Here is a 15,859-nt window from a genome sequence, read left to right on the forward strand (position 1 = left end):
GTTTTTCAGTAAATCGTTTTGCAAATCATGGGTTCAAATCCTTTGAGATGCTCTACAAAGCAACACGATGTGATGACAACAGTCTTCTAAATGGCTTTTCTGATGCCTTCCAGAGTGCACTTGGTAAAATGGTAGGTTAGTAAATACTACTTCCTTTTACATACTTTTATTAAAAAATACAATTTCTTGTTGCTTTTCCCAGCTAACTAATTTCAAACATGGAAAATATAGTGGCAACTTGGAAATGAAATCTGTGTTTTTTCAGAAGATGACGAGTCTCCTTTAAAAATAAAGAGGATGCACTGCCATTTTAATGTAACTCAGTTTAGTCTTCAATGTGAAGTTATTTAGGACAGAATTTATAGAAGTGTCTGTGTAGCCTATGGACCTCATACACAATAGATTTTCAGCTGGATTCTAAAGAGAACATGTGCATTTTGAAAAACCCACTAAACTGTCCCCTAACCTCAGTGTTGTTTGTGAAAGTGATAATAAAATATCCTCATTTTGTACATAATATGTATAGCATATATTTAGATAATACAAATGGATATAAATGTATAGAGATAGATAGAATCCACATTTTGTGCCCAAGTCTGGGCACTTAAGTGTTAGTGACTTAAATCATTTTCTCAGGTTTACTTTAGTTTCTGAATTCTAACTCTTATCAGTAAGAACTACGTAGTGATGAATTTGAAGGGGTAGCATGTTTCTTCTCTGCAGTGTCTCTTGCTTTCCACTTCAACGTTACAATTCTCCCTCTGCAAAGCAGAAGCAGCAGGCCTTTGAGCTATGGTCTAAGGAGCTGATGTCTGGGCCTAGCATGATAGCATTGTTCCAGAAAACAACACTGGACAGTTACAGTTTTTTTGCAGGCCAAGGCCCGTATGCTAAAAGCTTCGATACTAACTAAAAAGCATTATTAGCACATCCAGCTAATGGGCAGCCTCCTGCAACTTTAGAATTCATGGCAGTAACCCTGGTCAAAAGGCTCAAAACTTAAATGAAACTTCCAATAATCTTATACACTTCGACCTGAATATTTGTTACTCTCTTGCCTTACCTCAGGTTTGTTCTCTTCCAGTAGAAAAATTTGCTAAGTTTTAAAAGGGGGGAAAAATTAGCAGGAGCCATCTTTCCAATGGAAAACAATATACAGAAGAAAAAAAAAAAAAAAAGCAATCCCAGAACACATACTAGAGCCCAGCTTGCTTGAAATCATTCTGGAAAAAGCAAGAAAGAGAGATTTTATCAAGAACAATGTATTCATCTGTTCTTATTTTATGTCCCTTGCCTTTGTGGAGAGAGGAAGCTCTACAGAAACCTCTCCAGTATTGTGAATTTTCTGTGCTGTGGTTTCCAGCTATATCACAGTGAAAACTCAGCAATTAGAAAGAGTAGGCCTTAATTACTGCAACTTCCCACCAGCAGAACTCTTCAACACTGTGATGGGCAGCCGTATTTCTCACCACTGAATGGTTTGCTTAACCAGAAATGCTTCTTCACTTTATAGTATGTTTCAGGATGAGCTTTTCCAAGGTTTTGAAATCATTTTTGAGTTATGGCCTTCAGTTTGTGGTGCAGTATGCAACTACTGGTTTCCCAGACCAGGAAGAAAGAAAAGGAAATTAAGTAAATCACATGCAGGCATCCAGAGCTTACATCAGTTTTCCTGAGCAACTACTTTTATATCCTATTTGAAGGACTGTCCTCCACAGATGATTTTCTCTGTCTTCTGAGATCTCTTGGAGATATACATTGAGTACCTTCCCACAGGCAAGGAGAGATGGGTATGAAGAAATAAGGTTTGAAAGCTAGAAGCAAAGTGATGGCATTATTGCAAACCTGACAGAATTACAAATTACATTAGCTGGAAAACCTGTAGGTGTTTTCAAACCTGTGAGCACATGCCATTTTTGAGAAGAAGAAACACGCCTGAACTTTCTGCTGGATTTTGGGGTTACCTATGCAAGAGTGGTTAACACCATGGACATAGACAATCATAGAATCATAGAGTATCTCATGTTGGAAGGGACCCACAAGGATCATCAGCTCCAACAATTTCACTTATAGAATAGACCTTTTACCAAAAAGAAAAAAAAAAATGTATGCCTCCAGTTTACATTTTAATTCCTGGTTGTATAAATAGAACATACTTGTTTCAGCAGACCTTGCCAGTATTGTAAGAGACATGAAAGGAGATGTGTAGTGTCAGAGAAAGGGCAAGACCAGTGCTTTATATTGTAACAAAGTTTCTTTAAGTTGGGGATGAGCTATGTGATTTTATTTTTTAACATTATTATTCTTTATGTTGGAAGGTCCCATCGTTCTGTAATGATGTTGATGATGTTGACTGCAGATTGGAAGAGCAGACACAGAAACATTGCTTGGAATACAATTACGATTACGAAAATGGATTTGCCATTGGTAATTACCCATTGCATAGGTTGTTAGCCATCCAGACTTCATGCAGTATAATTTATTTTGTTCTGAAATACTGCAGTGTGTTGTGTGGAATATCTAATGAAAATAATTGTAGCATTCAAAATATTAAGCGATTAAGCAATAGACTTTCTTATGGAATTATGTGCTCTCTGTTTGCAGTACTGCTTTCTATTCTTTCTTTACTTTTTTTTCTGGGAAGGAAAAGTTTAATGAGATGCCTCATGGTAGGAAGAAAAGCATGTACATACATGCACATGCGGAATGCCACAACCTTGCTTGGTTAGCCTGGAAGAAAGCAACTTTGTTTAAAATATACAGCAGTTTCAAACCAAGAAAAAAAAAAAAAAAAAAAACACAACAGGGATTCTAGGGATTGTTAAGAGAATGAGGACCCTTTTCATCCTTCATGCTGGTTCCAATCAACACAGAGCCCTCAGAGTGTACAGTCAAAGCATAAATTTGCAAGTTAGCTGTGAAATAACTTCCCATAAGCAAGGGTAGCTTTTTGCAGGATGACTGTAGGTATGCTGGTGTGAAAGCCGTAGCAGCCTTACTCCTTGCTCCCACTTTACTTTTCGCCAAGTAAGTTGTCATTTTCATTCCAATCCCAGACAGGTTAGCATCCGTGTTTCACTTGGCTTTTCTGAGTCCCTTGGGACTACTTAGAGCATAAAGGCTAAAAGCTGATAGTGAGCTAACGTCATCTTAGCATGAGGCATTTTGGCAGATCAACGTCAGAATACAGTCTTTTACAGGACTGTGGCTTTTTTGTAAATTCATAGTGGGATTACTCTGGTACAGCTTCCTGCTTACTCTCACCTTTTAGACATGCTTCACTCAGTTTGAGAGGACATTTGTTTGTAATCAGATGCAGGGAACTCAGGGCTCAATTTGCAGTTGTCATCAGGGAAAAAGCTGTCGACAGCTAGAACTAATTTGTAAAGTCACTTGGTGGAAACAGTATTATGGAAATGAGGTATAGGCTCCTATTCTCTTCTGGTCAAGTCAGTCTCTTTTCAGAATAACTTTGATACTGTTTTTCTGATGTTTCTCATGATTCTACACTGGGGAAGCTGGGGAGCAGAGCTCTCCTCCAGTCAAGAGACAACGGTTTAGAAGATCTGTTATTGAGTAATCACATAGAATTAACTTGCCTTAGTTTTCACTGTATATTAAGCATAATCTAGATGATTTACCTGGTAATTGGCAAAATGTTTTTATACCTTTGTGTGTTTTCAGAAAGAGCTAGATTAATGAAATAGACTAGGTACCTCTAATTCTAGTCATGAATAGGCAAATTACTTACAGATCAAGATAGTTGAAATCATGTTCTAGATGAAGAACATTATGCAGAGGGTGAACTTAAACCACTGTGTGTAACAGGAAATGTCTGTCTTGGGTGACAGAACACATAGGGTGATGCTATCAGCCTTTTCTGAGAAGGCAGACAATGGTACAACTTTTTTAGGAGTTGTGAGAAAGAGATGTAATGGAGACATCCTGATAAGGGCATACTAGCTGTAATTGAGCAGTAAGAGAGAGAGCAATGAAGAATGCTTTAAGATGTGGCTGGCAGGTGAGGAGACTGAGAGGAAGAGAATTGCTGTTTTTATCAGTAATTTCTTTTGTAACTTTTGTAGCAGAATTTCTGTAAGGCTTTGACTAAATACATGGATTTCAGGATCTCTATGGTATCAAGAGTGAGACTTTTTCTTTAGTCGGAATCATGGTACAGTAGGCACTTGTGCAGAGGCAAAGATAGCATACATTGTCTAGAGATTCAGACAGGCCCCATTCTATTGGGGATGTACTTTAGAAATACATATAAATATGACAGGCACTTATTTTCCACATTTTCTCCTGGCAGGAGCTGCTGGCTGGGGAGCAGCAAACCAGCTGGGTTATTCCTATGATGATTTCATTGACACGGTACAGGAAGAAGACCTATCCAAGCATCTCTCTGCTTCTGCAAAGGCAGCACCTACTCGAGTCAAAAGACATAAGAAACTGAATGTTCCAATGACTGACCACAAAATCAAGTTAATATTTAACATCACAGGTAAGAGAAGTAAAATATATTCCTTCTCTTGTAACTTCTTTTTCAAAATTCTTGTTTCTAACACTTACAGAGAAACTTCAACTTCAGTTCACAAAGCCTGCTGGAGATGCAGATGACATTTTTCCAGAGACATTCAGAGCCCCATTTTGTACATGCCTGCTTTCCGCTTTGAACTGGCAAGCTTGAATGCTGCACTCTTAGTACACTTCAGAGTACAATGGAAGTGCTGACTGTAAAGTGTGTGTGCTTGTTGTGTTCTCTGTTTAAATCCCAGCTAGTGTGCCACTGCCTGATGAAAGGAATGATACACTGGAACTGGAAAACCAGCAACGGCTTCTTAAAACTCTGGAGACCATAACAAACAGGCTGAACAGGACCCTCAATAAGGAACCCATGTATTCCTTTCAGTTTGCATCCGAGCTCATTGTAGCTGACAGCAACTCGCTGGAGACGGAGAAGGCCTTCCTCTTCTGCAGGCCTGGTTCTGTACTGAAGGGGAGAATGTGTGGTAAGACAGAGGACTTGCTCTTTATACGTGTTTAGAGTCCTTTTGAAAAGCAAGGTTTTAGAGGATACTTGAGAAGGTAATGGTTTGACACAGTCCAATGCTTGTGATCTCCCAGAACAATAAACTGCAAAGATGCTTTGTGCAGTTTGACTTCCAGGGGATGTTTATGTTTCTAACCAAGACTTGTGGAAAAAGAATGCTTTTGTACCCAGGATTCCACTCCCATGGGGAAATCAGGCATATCCACACAGTTGGTGATACTCAGGAAAATAGTGCTTGATATGCAGTCTTTTAACCCTACTTGTTAGTCTTGTTGATGAGGAGATAGGGAATTGGATGCTGTTTCTGTTCTTCACTGTTACACAGTGAAGTCTTCACGATGCTCCAGACAGACACCACATGCAAGCCTATTTATTGAGGAACAGAGTCACATTTCATATAAACAGGATTTGATTAAATGGGAGCTCCAGGAGCAAGACAAGTATGTATAATTACGCATTCTGAGGGAAACCTTGTGTTTACAACATTACAGTCAACTGCCCTTTGGGTACCTATTACTCCCTGGAGCATCACGCCTGTGAAAGCTGCTGGACTGGATCCTATCAAGATGAGGAAGGGCAGCTGGAATGCAAAAGTTGTCCATCTGGTAGCTATACTGAGTATCTACACTCCAGGAGCATCTCAGAATGCAAAGGTGAGAACTTTGTCTTCTTCAGAAAGCCACTTCTGAGTGCCTGGTCCTCATTACAGGAATGCTGGGATTAAATTAAACTGTGAAATGAAAAGCAGTCCTAATAGCCCACTGATGCATGTGTAATGAAAAAAAGCATATGTAGTATGCAGAATGCCCTGGCAGATGTTTTAAGTGTAAGAAGAGCTGGCCTCTAAGGTTTTGTTTCATTTTTTTCTCTCTTCTGTGAAATTATGAGCCCATTTTGCATGGACTAGTATACTTAAGATGATGCCATTCTTGTTTTTACCAACCCCCCTCATGCTATGGTGATGGAAGATTAAATTTTTGCATCCCACACTACAGTGCTCTGGCATTAAGCATCTCGGCACCCCTAACTCTTTGCAACCAATTTGTTCTGAAAAAAAAGTTATGAGTTTTGTCACCTGATTATTGTTTTGTCATTAATTTTGCTCATTAAAAATGAGTAACTGAGTTGTATTAAATCATGTGTGAAGGTGGTTAGTTAGTAATTCACAAATACACTAACAGTAACTTACTGAAATTTCTGTTTGTTTGTTTTCTCTTTGTAACCATGAAGCCCTTCAGAGTAGAGGAAACTCTAGAAATAACAAGTATAAAAAGTCTGTGATGTGTACTGTGATTTCAATATCATTTCCAGAGGTTAGGAGCCATGTTCCCTGTTGGACATCACTTAGTCTTTATGTATTCTACTTCACAGCTCAGTGCAAGCAGGGCACATATTCATCTAATGGTCTTGAGACCTGTGAAACATGTCCACTTGGCACATATCAGCCAGCATTTGGATCCAGGAACTGCATCTCTTGCCCAGAAGATACAACAACAGTAAAAAGAGGCGCAGTAGATGTCTCAGCTTGTGGAGGTGTGTAACTAATGGGGCTGTAAAATTTCTAAAACAAAATTAAAAAAAAAAATGCTGTTTGAACATCAGCTAATGTAATCCAACTCATCAGCCTGAGATATAAGTCAGCTTTTGTTTAAATGTGGATCAGCAGCATTTCCCAGCAAAATCTCAGGCTGTTTCCTGATACTCTGTTTGTTTGAATTGCCCTCCTTCTAATTCCCAAGATGGATTCTTATCTAAAGATGAATAAAGTGAATTCACTGAAAGATAATTATATGAAAATAAATAAAAACTTTTTCCTTACGGAAGAGAAAGGGAATGACAGGATATATGTCACTATTACTTCAGGAATAGTTTCCACAGTTTCTGTACAAAATCTCCATATTTTGACACAGTTTGTGTCATTTACTTTTTGAAGAAATTGTCCACAACTGTCTTTGGAAAGCTTTTTTTTCAGAAAGAGCCACAGAAGCAATAGTCTGCATGGATTAATGGTACAAAAAAGGCTTGTCTTGTCCTTATTCCTTCTTCAAGAAAAATAAAACAAACAAGGTGTGAGAGAGAAAAGGAAGTCGCTTTTGAAAGTTGTCTCCACAGCAGCATAAAAAATAAAAATAAATACTTTCCAGATATTTTTGTAGTCCTTTGAGAACCACATTTCACCTAATAGCACAGTTAAGTCAGCTTCTTTTAGGGTTGTTAATTACCAGTAGGTTTCACCCTACTATTTGAAGTCTATAAAGGAATAGTGAGGGAAGAAAAGAAAATATGGGAGAAGCGATCACTCTGAAAAATGTCCTCTTTCTCTTGCAGTACCATGTCCTGCAGGAGAGTTTTCTCGCACAGGTTTGACACCTTGCTACCCTTGTCCCAGAGACTACTATCAGCCAGACCCAGGAAAGTCCTACTGCTTGTCTTGCCCCTTTTATGGAACAACAACCATCATCGGTGCCAGATCCATCACGGATTGTTCAAGTAAGCTAAACTATCTCTCCTGAAGAAAGTTAATAAAGGGAACCTCTAAAGGGTGGCCAGCACTAAACTTAACAGAAAACGTCCTGTTCACTCTCAGAACAAATGCAGAACTCTCCTTTCAAGCAGTGACATTCCCTTTTATTTTTGCTAACTGGTGTTGTCTCTATGCTAAATGGAAGGAGTAACTCTGATATGTACCAATGCTTATTAACAGTGTATAAATATAGAGAGTATGTTGTGTGTATGTACATATATATACCCTTGTATACATGTGTGTACATGAATGTATATATATACGCACAACGTATGTATGTGTACAGAGTGTATATGTATACACAAAAAAGTATGTATGTGTCTGTGTATGCATGTATAAATACACATAAAATATGGGTACAAACACATATATATTTAAAATCCTATGTGGTTACTGTAAATCCTGGGTTTTATTCCCATAAATCCACTTTTTTCAGCATCTCTTTAGATGAGTTGTTAAAATGTGATTGTGATGCCCTCATAGAATAGGGACCTCACCATACAGAATTATTGACAACATTTTCATATTTTTCCTCTTTAGGTTTTGGCTCTACTTTCTCAGCTGCTGAAGAAAGTGTGATGATGATACCAGCTTCTCCAGAAAATATCAGCAAGCAGTACAAAGTTAGCAGTCAGGCAAGGACAAGATATATTTACTAACATTACCTCTAATGAAAGAAAATGAGTGCCTTATGCCAGCAGTAAATGACTAAGGTTTTTTAAAATGTACTTGTAATGCTGACTATACTTCCTGAACAGATGACAGTGATAGTCATGAAGAGAACCCTCAAACTCTCTTCATGATCATAGATGTTCAGCTGAGTAACAGTGGCTGCATCAGCTATTGACAATCTTAAATTGTGGGCTTGAAGTCTTCACCTGATGCATGAAATATTTGTCATAATTATAAAAGACATACAAACTCTATGGAGGAGGCTCACCCAATCCATAAAAAGCAGGTTGACTGTGATCAGTCGTTTGATGGCTTCCATTTGGTGGATTCCAGAAGATGCCAGCAGGCATGCAACTTCCAGTTGTAAAATCATTGTTTTGCTTATTACAATATAGATACACTTGACAAGAGGCGAGCAGAGTTTTCTTCTGCTCTGGGTACCCACTCTGGAGTATGGGCAAGTCCTCACATGATAGAAACTTCCTCTAGTAACAGTATTTGCTATAGATGCTGCCTCATTGGTACCATCTCCCCCCACCCAGTCTGTAACTGAGACAAGGCTTCTTTGTATGAATATGAAGTTAAGATATTGTGTTACTGGAGCAAAGTTGATGATAAGTTTGACCTGAACCATTATTTAACATATGGACAGGTGACAGACTGATCTCCCATGACTGTAGTTGACTATTTACTCAAGGACTTTATTTAATTCGGATTTGCTACCTGAGAAAGCATAATGCCATACAGTGAAGTCCCCCACCAGTTCATCTAATGACCAGTAGCAGGAAGTGGTTAGCCTGTGTAAAAGGATGCAAAGCAGAGAATTCTAATATAAAACAATATAAAAAATATAAAACACAGCATAGCATAAAACATGACCTCTCAATCATAGCTCAGAAAGCTCTAGGGGAAGAGCTGCAATGATCATATGCTGGTAATTAAAAGGTCATTTAAAAATAGTCATTCGTACTGCTGCTGTTCTTCACTAGAAATAAGAATGATTGGCATGCAGGGGAGACAAAGAGGAAGCCCTAAAAGTTAATGCCAGTCATGTTTTTGTTCCCAGTCTTCCAAAGTGACTATAGAGTGTGCAGTTTAAAATGAGAGTATTTTGTTCCACGGGTATTTCTACATTTACTGTAATTGTGTTATTCTTGCTTGTGGCAGGTGTTTCATGAGTGTTTCCTGGAACCGTGCCGCAACAATGGGACATGTAAACAGTTGGGAACTGGATATATTTGCATATGCCCTCTTGGATATACAGGTAAAAAGTCTGAAAAGCAGGTGGAGAAGCTAACATGACTTTAATGCCTTTAAAGGCTCTATGCCTTTAACATGATCAAACATAAAGGAGCAGAACATTTCTGTGCAAGAGTATAGCCTAACTAATCGGAATATCCATCACAGATTTCCTGTACATAACCATTAAAAAAAAAAAAAAAAGAAATAACTCCTTGTGTTCTTGATGAATTATACAGTTTTTGACAAAAAGGAATTTTGAGTGGGGTTTTATTTAGCAGTGATTACGTTAAGTTCCAAGGACTTGAGCAAGAATGCATTGGGCAACATTTTGTGGATTTCAAATCTTTTTCTTGGTCATATTTATGATTAGCAAAAAACAGAAATTTGCACTTTAAACAGCTAATTCCACCAGATATTCCTTTACTCTTCCCTGTCAGCTTCATAGCTGCTCCAAAACAAGCAGACAACTTATTATCAAAAAGTCGCTGGTCTGTGTTATTTGAAACAGAATATTAAGTGCTACCATCTGGAACTGATCAGACTGTTGTCTGATACACTTCATACCTTTTTAACAGCATTTAGTTTCAGGTCTGCGTTAAAACACTACTAGAAATCCCGGTTTTCTTTAGGTTTCATACTCAATTGATCAGTCATGTTTTGCTACATTAAGTAGTCATGACTTCTGTGTTTCTGAACAATTCCATGTTTTGTTTCCGTATTCTCTGCCCTTTATTTTTCATTCTAGGCTTGAAATGTGAAACAGAAATGGATGAATGTAAATCATCTCCTTGTCAGAACAATGGATTGTGTAAAGATGGCGTTGGGACCTTTGTTTGCCATTGCAAACCAGGCTATTCTGGTAATTTAATTGTTTCTTCTTCAGAAAGGCATTGTTTCTGTGCTAGGTAGATAAAACACAAGGGCTGTACTACTTATTTCACTGAAATTCATGGAATTTTAACAGGAAAGCCATCTGATCTACAGGCCAGAGGGAAGTTCCACTGTATGTGAATAGTTTTTTAAATAAAAAGACAGTCTCTGTGAGTATGTGTACACGTGTGCTTCTGTTCTGTGATATTACTTTTCTGGAAAAAAAGGGAATGAAGATTAGGGAACTAGTAAATACTCGCAGGAAAAATGCTTATGATACTGAATATGACCTGATCAGACAGAGCATTTATGGAGTTGCTTTACTGCATCCCTATGAGTTAGAGAATACTTTCTTCGCTTACTTTTTTCAGTAGTCTTTTTAACTGTCACATGCATGCATGTTGTAGATGTTGAAATATATGGGTAACTGACATGCTTAAGTACTTTGCCAAAACAGTACCATATTTCTGAATGTTGAAGTAAACTGTTGAGGACATCCTTTTGTGAGCAGCTTTTTTAAAAAGGCCTGATGTTTTCCATCAGAAATTGACTCCATTATGTTTTTTTCCACACATTTATTGACACTTGTTGATTGTTGTTAAAACTTCATAAAGACAAACCACGGACTTACCACATTTCACATTCTAGCAGCTATATAATGCAGATGATCTCTGTGTATGTTTGAAGCAGTGCAGACAAACATGGAGTTTATCACCCGATCTCAGCAAGAGTTACAGTGCAGCTCTGCCTTTCATACTCAGTCACCACACCATGCAGACCTTGACTGCGTGTTGATCATGCCTTTTCACTCTTGCTGTTTGAAGGTCTCCTGTGTGAGGAAGACATAAATGAATGTAGCTCCAGTCCATGCTTGAATGGAGCCCGCTGTGTTGATGACAAGAACAGTTACCACTGCACTTGTGCAAAAGGGTTCACAGGTACACCATTTTTTGTGAAAGCCAGATTTCACTCTTTCTGACCCCCAGAAATATCTTCCTATCCTGGCCAAAGTATTTCAACCTTGTTGCTGTATGTTATGTATACGGTTTGTTGATTTGGGTGTATTAGCTTCTCTAGGTCCATGTAATCTCTTAATGTCCTTGCAGTGCAACTCTGTGGTTTCAGTAGATCTGCCAGGTGATTGGTCTTCTTTGCCATTAACTTACTGTATGGTGTTGAGGAAACAATAATACAATTTACATGGGTTGCATGAACTGTTAAAAGTATATGAACTGTTAATTTTAATTTCATTTTCAAAAACTTTCATTTTATTGTTACAGTGGACTAAATGGTCTATATTAAAACTACTTCCAGTCCCTATGTTCTACTGCTTTCATAGATGTCTCTAGCAACCAGATTTATCAGTTGATTGTCATGTTGCCAAAGAACTCCACTATAAAATCACATGCAGTTTCTTCTTTCTCATGTGCTTGCAACATGGAGCTCTCTCATGAGAGCTGTGGTTCCAGCTTAATGTTTTTTGTAGTAGCTTTTCATTAGTTGATCAGAATAATTACTATGATGATTTCCTTATTCAGCACAAATTACTCACACAGTGAGCAATATCCATTTAGATTCCCAACATTAATGTTAATGTCTACAAATGCAAAGATGCTTCCTGTAACCCTTCTTTGCCTGCTTTACCTCAGTTAATGGAGTAAAACCCAATCCTGCTTAGCTCCCGTGGTGTCTGCTGTTTCCCAGAAAACAGGCAGCAGTCCTTAGAAACCAGGGAGGGGCCAGTGATCTTTCTCAGGTTAAATCAAACTGGAGCTGTTACTTTATTCTTTTCTTCTCAGGTGCTCACTGTGAACATGAGGTCAATGAATGCCTTTCAAACCCGTGTCTTAATAGAGCTATTTGTGAAGATCGGGTTGGCAGTTTCTACTGCAAGTGCCTCCCAGGTTTTACTGGTGTCTTGTGTGAAAGAAACATCGATGAGTGTCTCAGCAGACCCTGTAGGAATGGGGCTACGTGCAGAGATGGTATCAACAACTTCAGGTGAAAAATATATGATTGATATGATTGTCAGTGTGGAAAGTCAGATCTGTCATGGTGTTTTGGACTTGTTAGATTTCAGCAAGGGATTTGGCAGTTTGGTCAACTAAAAGGAGATTTTAAAAGGGAAAAAAGTAAATCCTAGTGTCCCTACCCTTTAATTCCAAGGAAGGCAGCAAAGAAAATAGGCAGTTTGATGTATAAGCATGCTGGGATCATAATATGGTAGAGTGTGAAAGCTTCATTGTGGTTTAACCCTGAGCAGCAGCTAAGCCCACTGTAACTGCTTGCTCACTTCCCCTCAGTGGGGTAGAGAAGAAAGTAAGAAAGGAAGAAGTGCAAAAACCCATGGCTTAAGATAAAGACAATTTGATAGGTAAAGCAAAAGCTGCAAGAGCAAACAAAGCAATATAAGGAGTCCATTCACTGCTTCCCGTTGGCAGGCAGATGTTCAGCCAGTTCCACGAAAGCAGGGCTTCATCCCACATGAAGGTTTCTTGAGAAGACAAAAAACATAACTGTCAACATCCTGTGCTTCCTCCTTCTTTCCCCACAGTTTTATTGTCCCACATGATGCCACATGCTGAGGGACATCCCTGGGGCCAGCTGTCCTGGATGTGTGCCCTCCAGGCTCCTTGTGCACCCCCAGCCTCCTCACTGGTGGGACAGCACGAGAAGCTGGAAAGCTTGGCCCTGTAGTTACACTGTAGTTAGGTACACTGCTCTGCATCTACTAAACCTCACTGTGCTGTGGGATGGTTCTCATCCTAAATCTGAAACACAGCACAATACCAGCTACTAGGAAGAAAATTAACTCTATTTCAGCCAAAACCAGAACAGGTGTGAATATTGTTATTCCCACAAAAAATCCACTTTCCCAAACCTCAAGCACTTGTCTTTCTTTCCACTAGAATAGGTATCTATATTATCTGGTAAGACTACTTCTCTGGAGCCTGAATAACAGGGAGAGATATACATGCTAGGAATAAAGAGGTGAAAATATTAACACATTAACACTGATAGAATCTTCCAAATACTTCTGTATGCTTTAGGGTATCTGAGCTTAGATCAGAAGTTATGAATACCAATAAGAAAGTCATATCCTGGATCACTGTAGAGACAGCTGTTGCTATCTGGGTTTAACAAGTCTTTCCCTCCCTGAAGTCCCAGAAGTTTTGGTGCCTTTCAGATATCTTGGTTTTCCATCAGTGTAAGCAGTTCTGTGCCTGCAAAGTCAAATGCCTCTTATCTATAATTCTACAGACTCTAGAAGGCATGCTTCACTCATAGGAATTCAATGACTGCATCCCCCAATTTCATATGAAGAAATGCAGACACTGTATTTAAATATTGTATTGTCCCTGTTAAGAGCTAAATTGGTGCAGTCTAATCTGCTTGTAGCATACTAGCATATTTAAAAGGAACAACCAAAACAAAACTCTGTTAATTCTGCAATATCTCTTCTGCTGATTTTTCAGTATATGCCATTCCCATTGGCAGACCTGGCCTCATGGCCTTTTTTTTTTTTTTTTTTTTTGTAATTACAGCAGGAACATTTGAAGTGTGCTTTTCTTGTCTTCCACAGGTGTCTGTGTGTGACAGGGTACACAGGACCAAACTGTGAAGTGAACATCAATGACTGTGACTCCAGTCCCTGCTTAAACCAAGCCACCTGTGTGGATGCCTTGAACTCGTACGTTTGTAAATGTCCCCCTGGCTTTACAGGCAGCAGGTGTGAAACAGGTACACAGGACCAAGTGTCAGAAAAAGGTGGCTTGACTAAGTGGGCAAGATTTGCACTGACTGAACTGATTTCATACAGCTTTCCCAGAAAGCAGATAGGGTGGTGGGACTCTGAAAGGCTGAGTGGAACTTGTGACTGCAGTATTAATAAATGTAATTGCACACAAGTAACACCATGTGTGCTAAGTCATATCTATATGAATTTCTCTTTTCTAAGGCCCAAGTCTACCATTTTGCAATCTAGGTGGTCTGTCAAATGTAATTTGTGTTTGCTCTGTGTGTTTTAGTTAACTAGCTCTTTGTGTTTCTTGTATTTTATGTAAGACTTTGCATCACAGAGCTAGAGATTAGGGTATGGTAGGCTCAGTTTTAGAAGTTCCCTACAGTCAGCCAAAATGGATAACACCTGGTGCAATTTCCACCTGGTTATTGGTGGATTTACACTACACAACCACAAGGCTCAACTCCATTTGTCTTTGAGTTGAACAACTAAAATTGTACTGTTACACTAGTTGGTGACTCTTTAAACAGAAGTTGAGGGACTGTGTTGGTTTTACAGAGACAGTAGAGGACAATACAGGTCTTTCAGACAACATCCTATGTTCGAGTTTAAATAGCACCCAGATTTCAGGAGAGCTCCAGTTGGTATATTTTCATGTAATATTCTGATAATACATGCCACTCCGCATTGACTGTGAGCAGCACAAAATTGTTCTAAATCAGTGTTTCAGTTCAGAACAACAGAAATCTTTATATATATATATACATATATAGAGAGAGAGAGACTCCTGTAGGTGAAGTGGCACCAGCTGATCACCCCTTTGGGTTGCTGGGTGGCAGATGAATATGTCAGTTCATTGGCAGATGGCTGAAAAGCATATCCAGTGCTGTGCAGGGTTCATGTTTGTTCTTTTTTAGATTATCAGCTTCATTTTCAGTTGTATTTCTTCAAATCCTTTCCTCTTTTTAGCCTTGGAAAGCTCAGTATTCTGGCTGATGCTAAACTGCTGTACATTCTTTCTAGTTCTGACCAATTTAAAGGGAATAATTTTTGTAGATGTGTTCATTTTATTACATTTGGTTAGAATCAATTCAATACTGTCTCTGCGTTTTCAGGAATGGAGCTCTGAAAGCTGTTTGTCTTTGTTGCAGAACAGTCCTCTGGTTTCAATCTTGATTTTGAAGTCTCTGGTATCTACGGGTATGTCATTCTTGATGGTGTTTTCCCATCACTTGGTGACATCACCTGTACATTCTGGATGAAATCCACTGACACCACCAACTATGGGACTCCCATTTCTTACGCAGTGGAGAACGGAAGTGATAATGCATTTCTTCTGACTGACTACAATGGGTAAATCACAATTCTGCTTTTCTGTGGCTTACAAATGTCTTGGAACTGATTTAAAAAAAAAAAAAAAAAGAAAAGAAAAGAAACACGGGCCAAAAGTCTGAATATCAGCTTTGCCTGTCTTGGAATAGGAAAACCTGCATCCAAAATCTGGATGTAACTGGAGTTTCCCTATTGTTTTGATTTCTCCTTGCTTTGTTGCCAAGTAGAAGAGTAATTGCAAGAAATCAGTGAAGTTTAAGAAGCAGGATATTTTTGTCTGGACTACATTTACATCATATTTAAATGACACATTGAAACGATGATTGGATAAAATTGAAGCTTAGCACTCAGGGTACGTGCAGTGTGATGCCAAAAGCAGAGATTGACTCAAAAGACAACTTTAGGAATCCACTACGTAGGCATG

At 38.7% G+C, this 15,859-nt stretch overlaps 1 protein-coding gene across 1 annotated transcript in view; it reads left to right on the forward strand.

The window, feature by feature from the left end:
- Positions 1-15,859, forward strand: part of SVEP1 (sushi, von Willebrand factor type A, EGF and pentraxin domain containing 1) — a 101,033-nt gene that overhangs the window by 41,605 nt on the left and 43,569 nt on the right. The window contains exons 12-25 of the mRNA XM_084305623.1: positions 10-131; positions 2,319-2,427; positions 4,313-4,504; positions 4,779-5,012; positions 5,545-5,706; positions 6,425-6,586; positions 7,382-7,543; positions 8,118-8,212; positions 9,417-9,513; positions 10,237-10,350; positions 11,186-11,299; positions 12,161-12,362; positions 13,945-14,102; positions 15,255-15,456. Coding sequence (XP_084161749.1) covers positions 10-131; positions 2,319-2,427; positions 4,313-4,504; positions 4,779-5,012; positions 5,545-5,706; positions 6,425-6,586; positions 7,382-7,543; positions 8,118-8,212; positions 9,417-9,513; positions 10,237-10,350; positions 11,186-11,299; positions 12,161-12,362; positions 13,945-14,102; positions 15,255-15,456 — 2,125 coding nt within the window. The remainder of the gene's footprint in view (positions 1-9; positions 132-2,318; positions 2,428-4,312; positions 4,505-4,778; positions 5,013-5,544; positions 5,707-6,424; positions 6,587-7,381; positions 7,544-8,117; positions 8,213-9,416; positions 9,514-10,236; positions 10,351-11,185; positions 11,300-12,160; positions 12,363-13,944; positions 14,103-15,254; positions 15,457-15,859) is intronic.

Source organism: Netta rufina (genome assembly GCF_964035555.1).
Source record: "Netta rufina genome assembly, chromosome: Z".
Taxonomy (NCBI): Eukaryota; Metazoa; Chordata; class Aves; order Anseriformes; family Anatidae; genus Netta; species Netta rufina.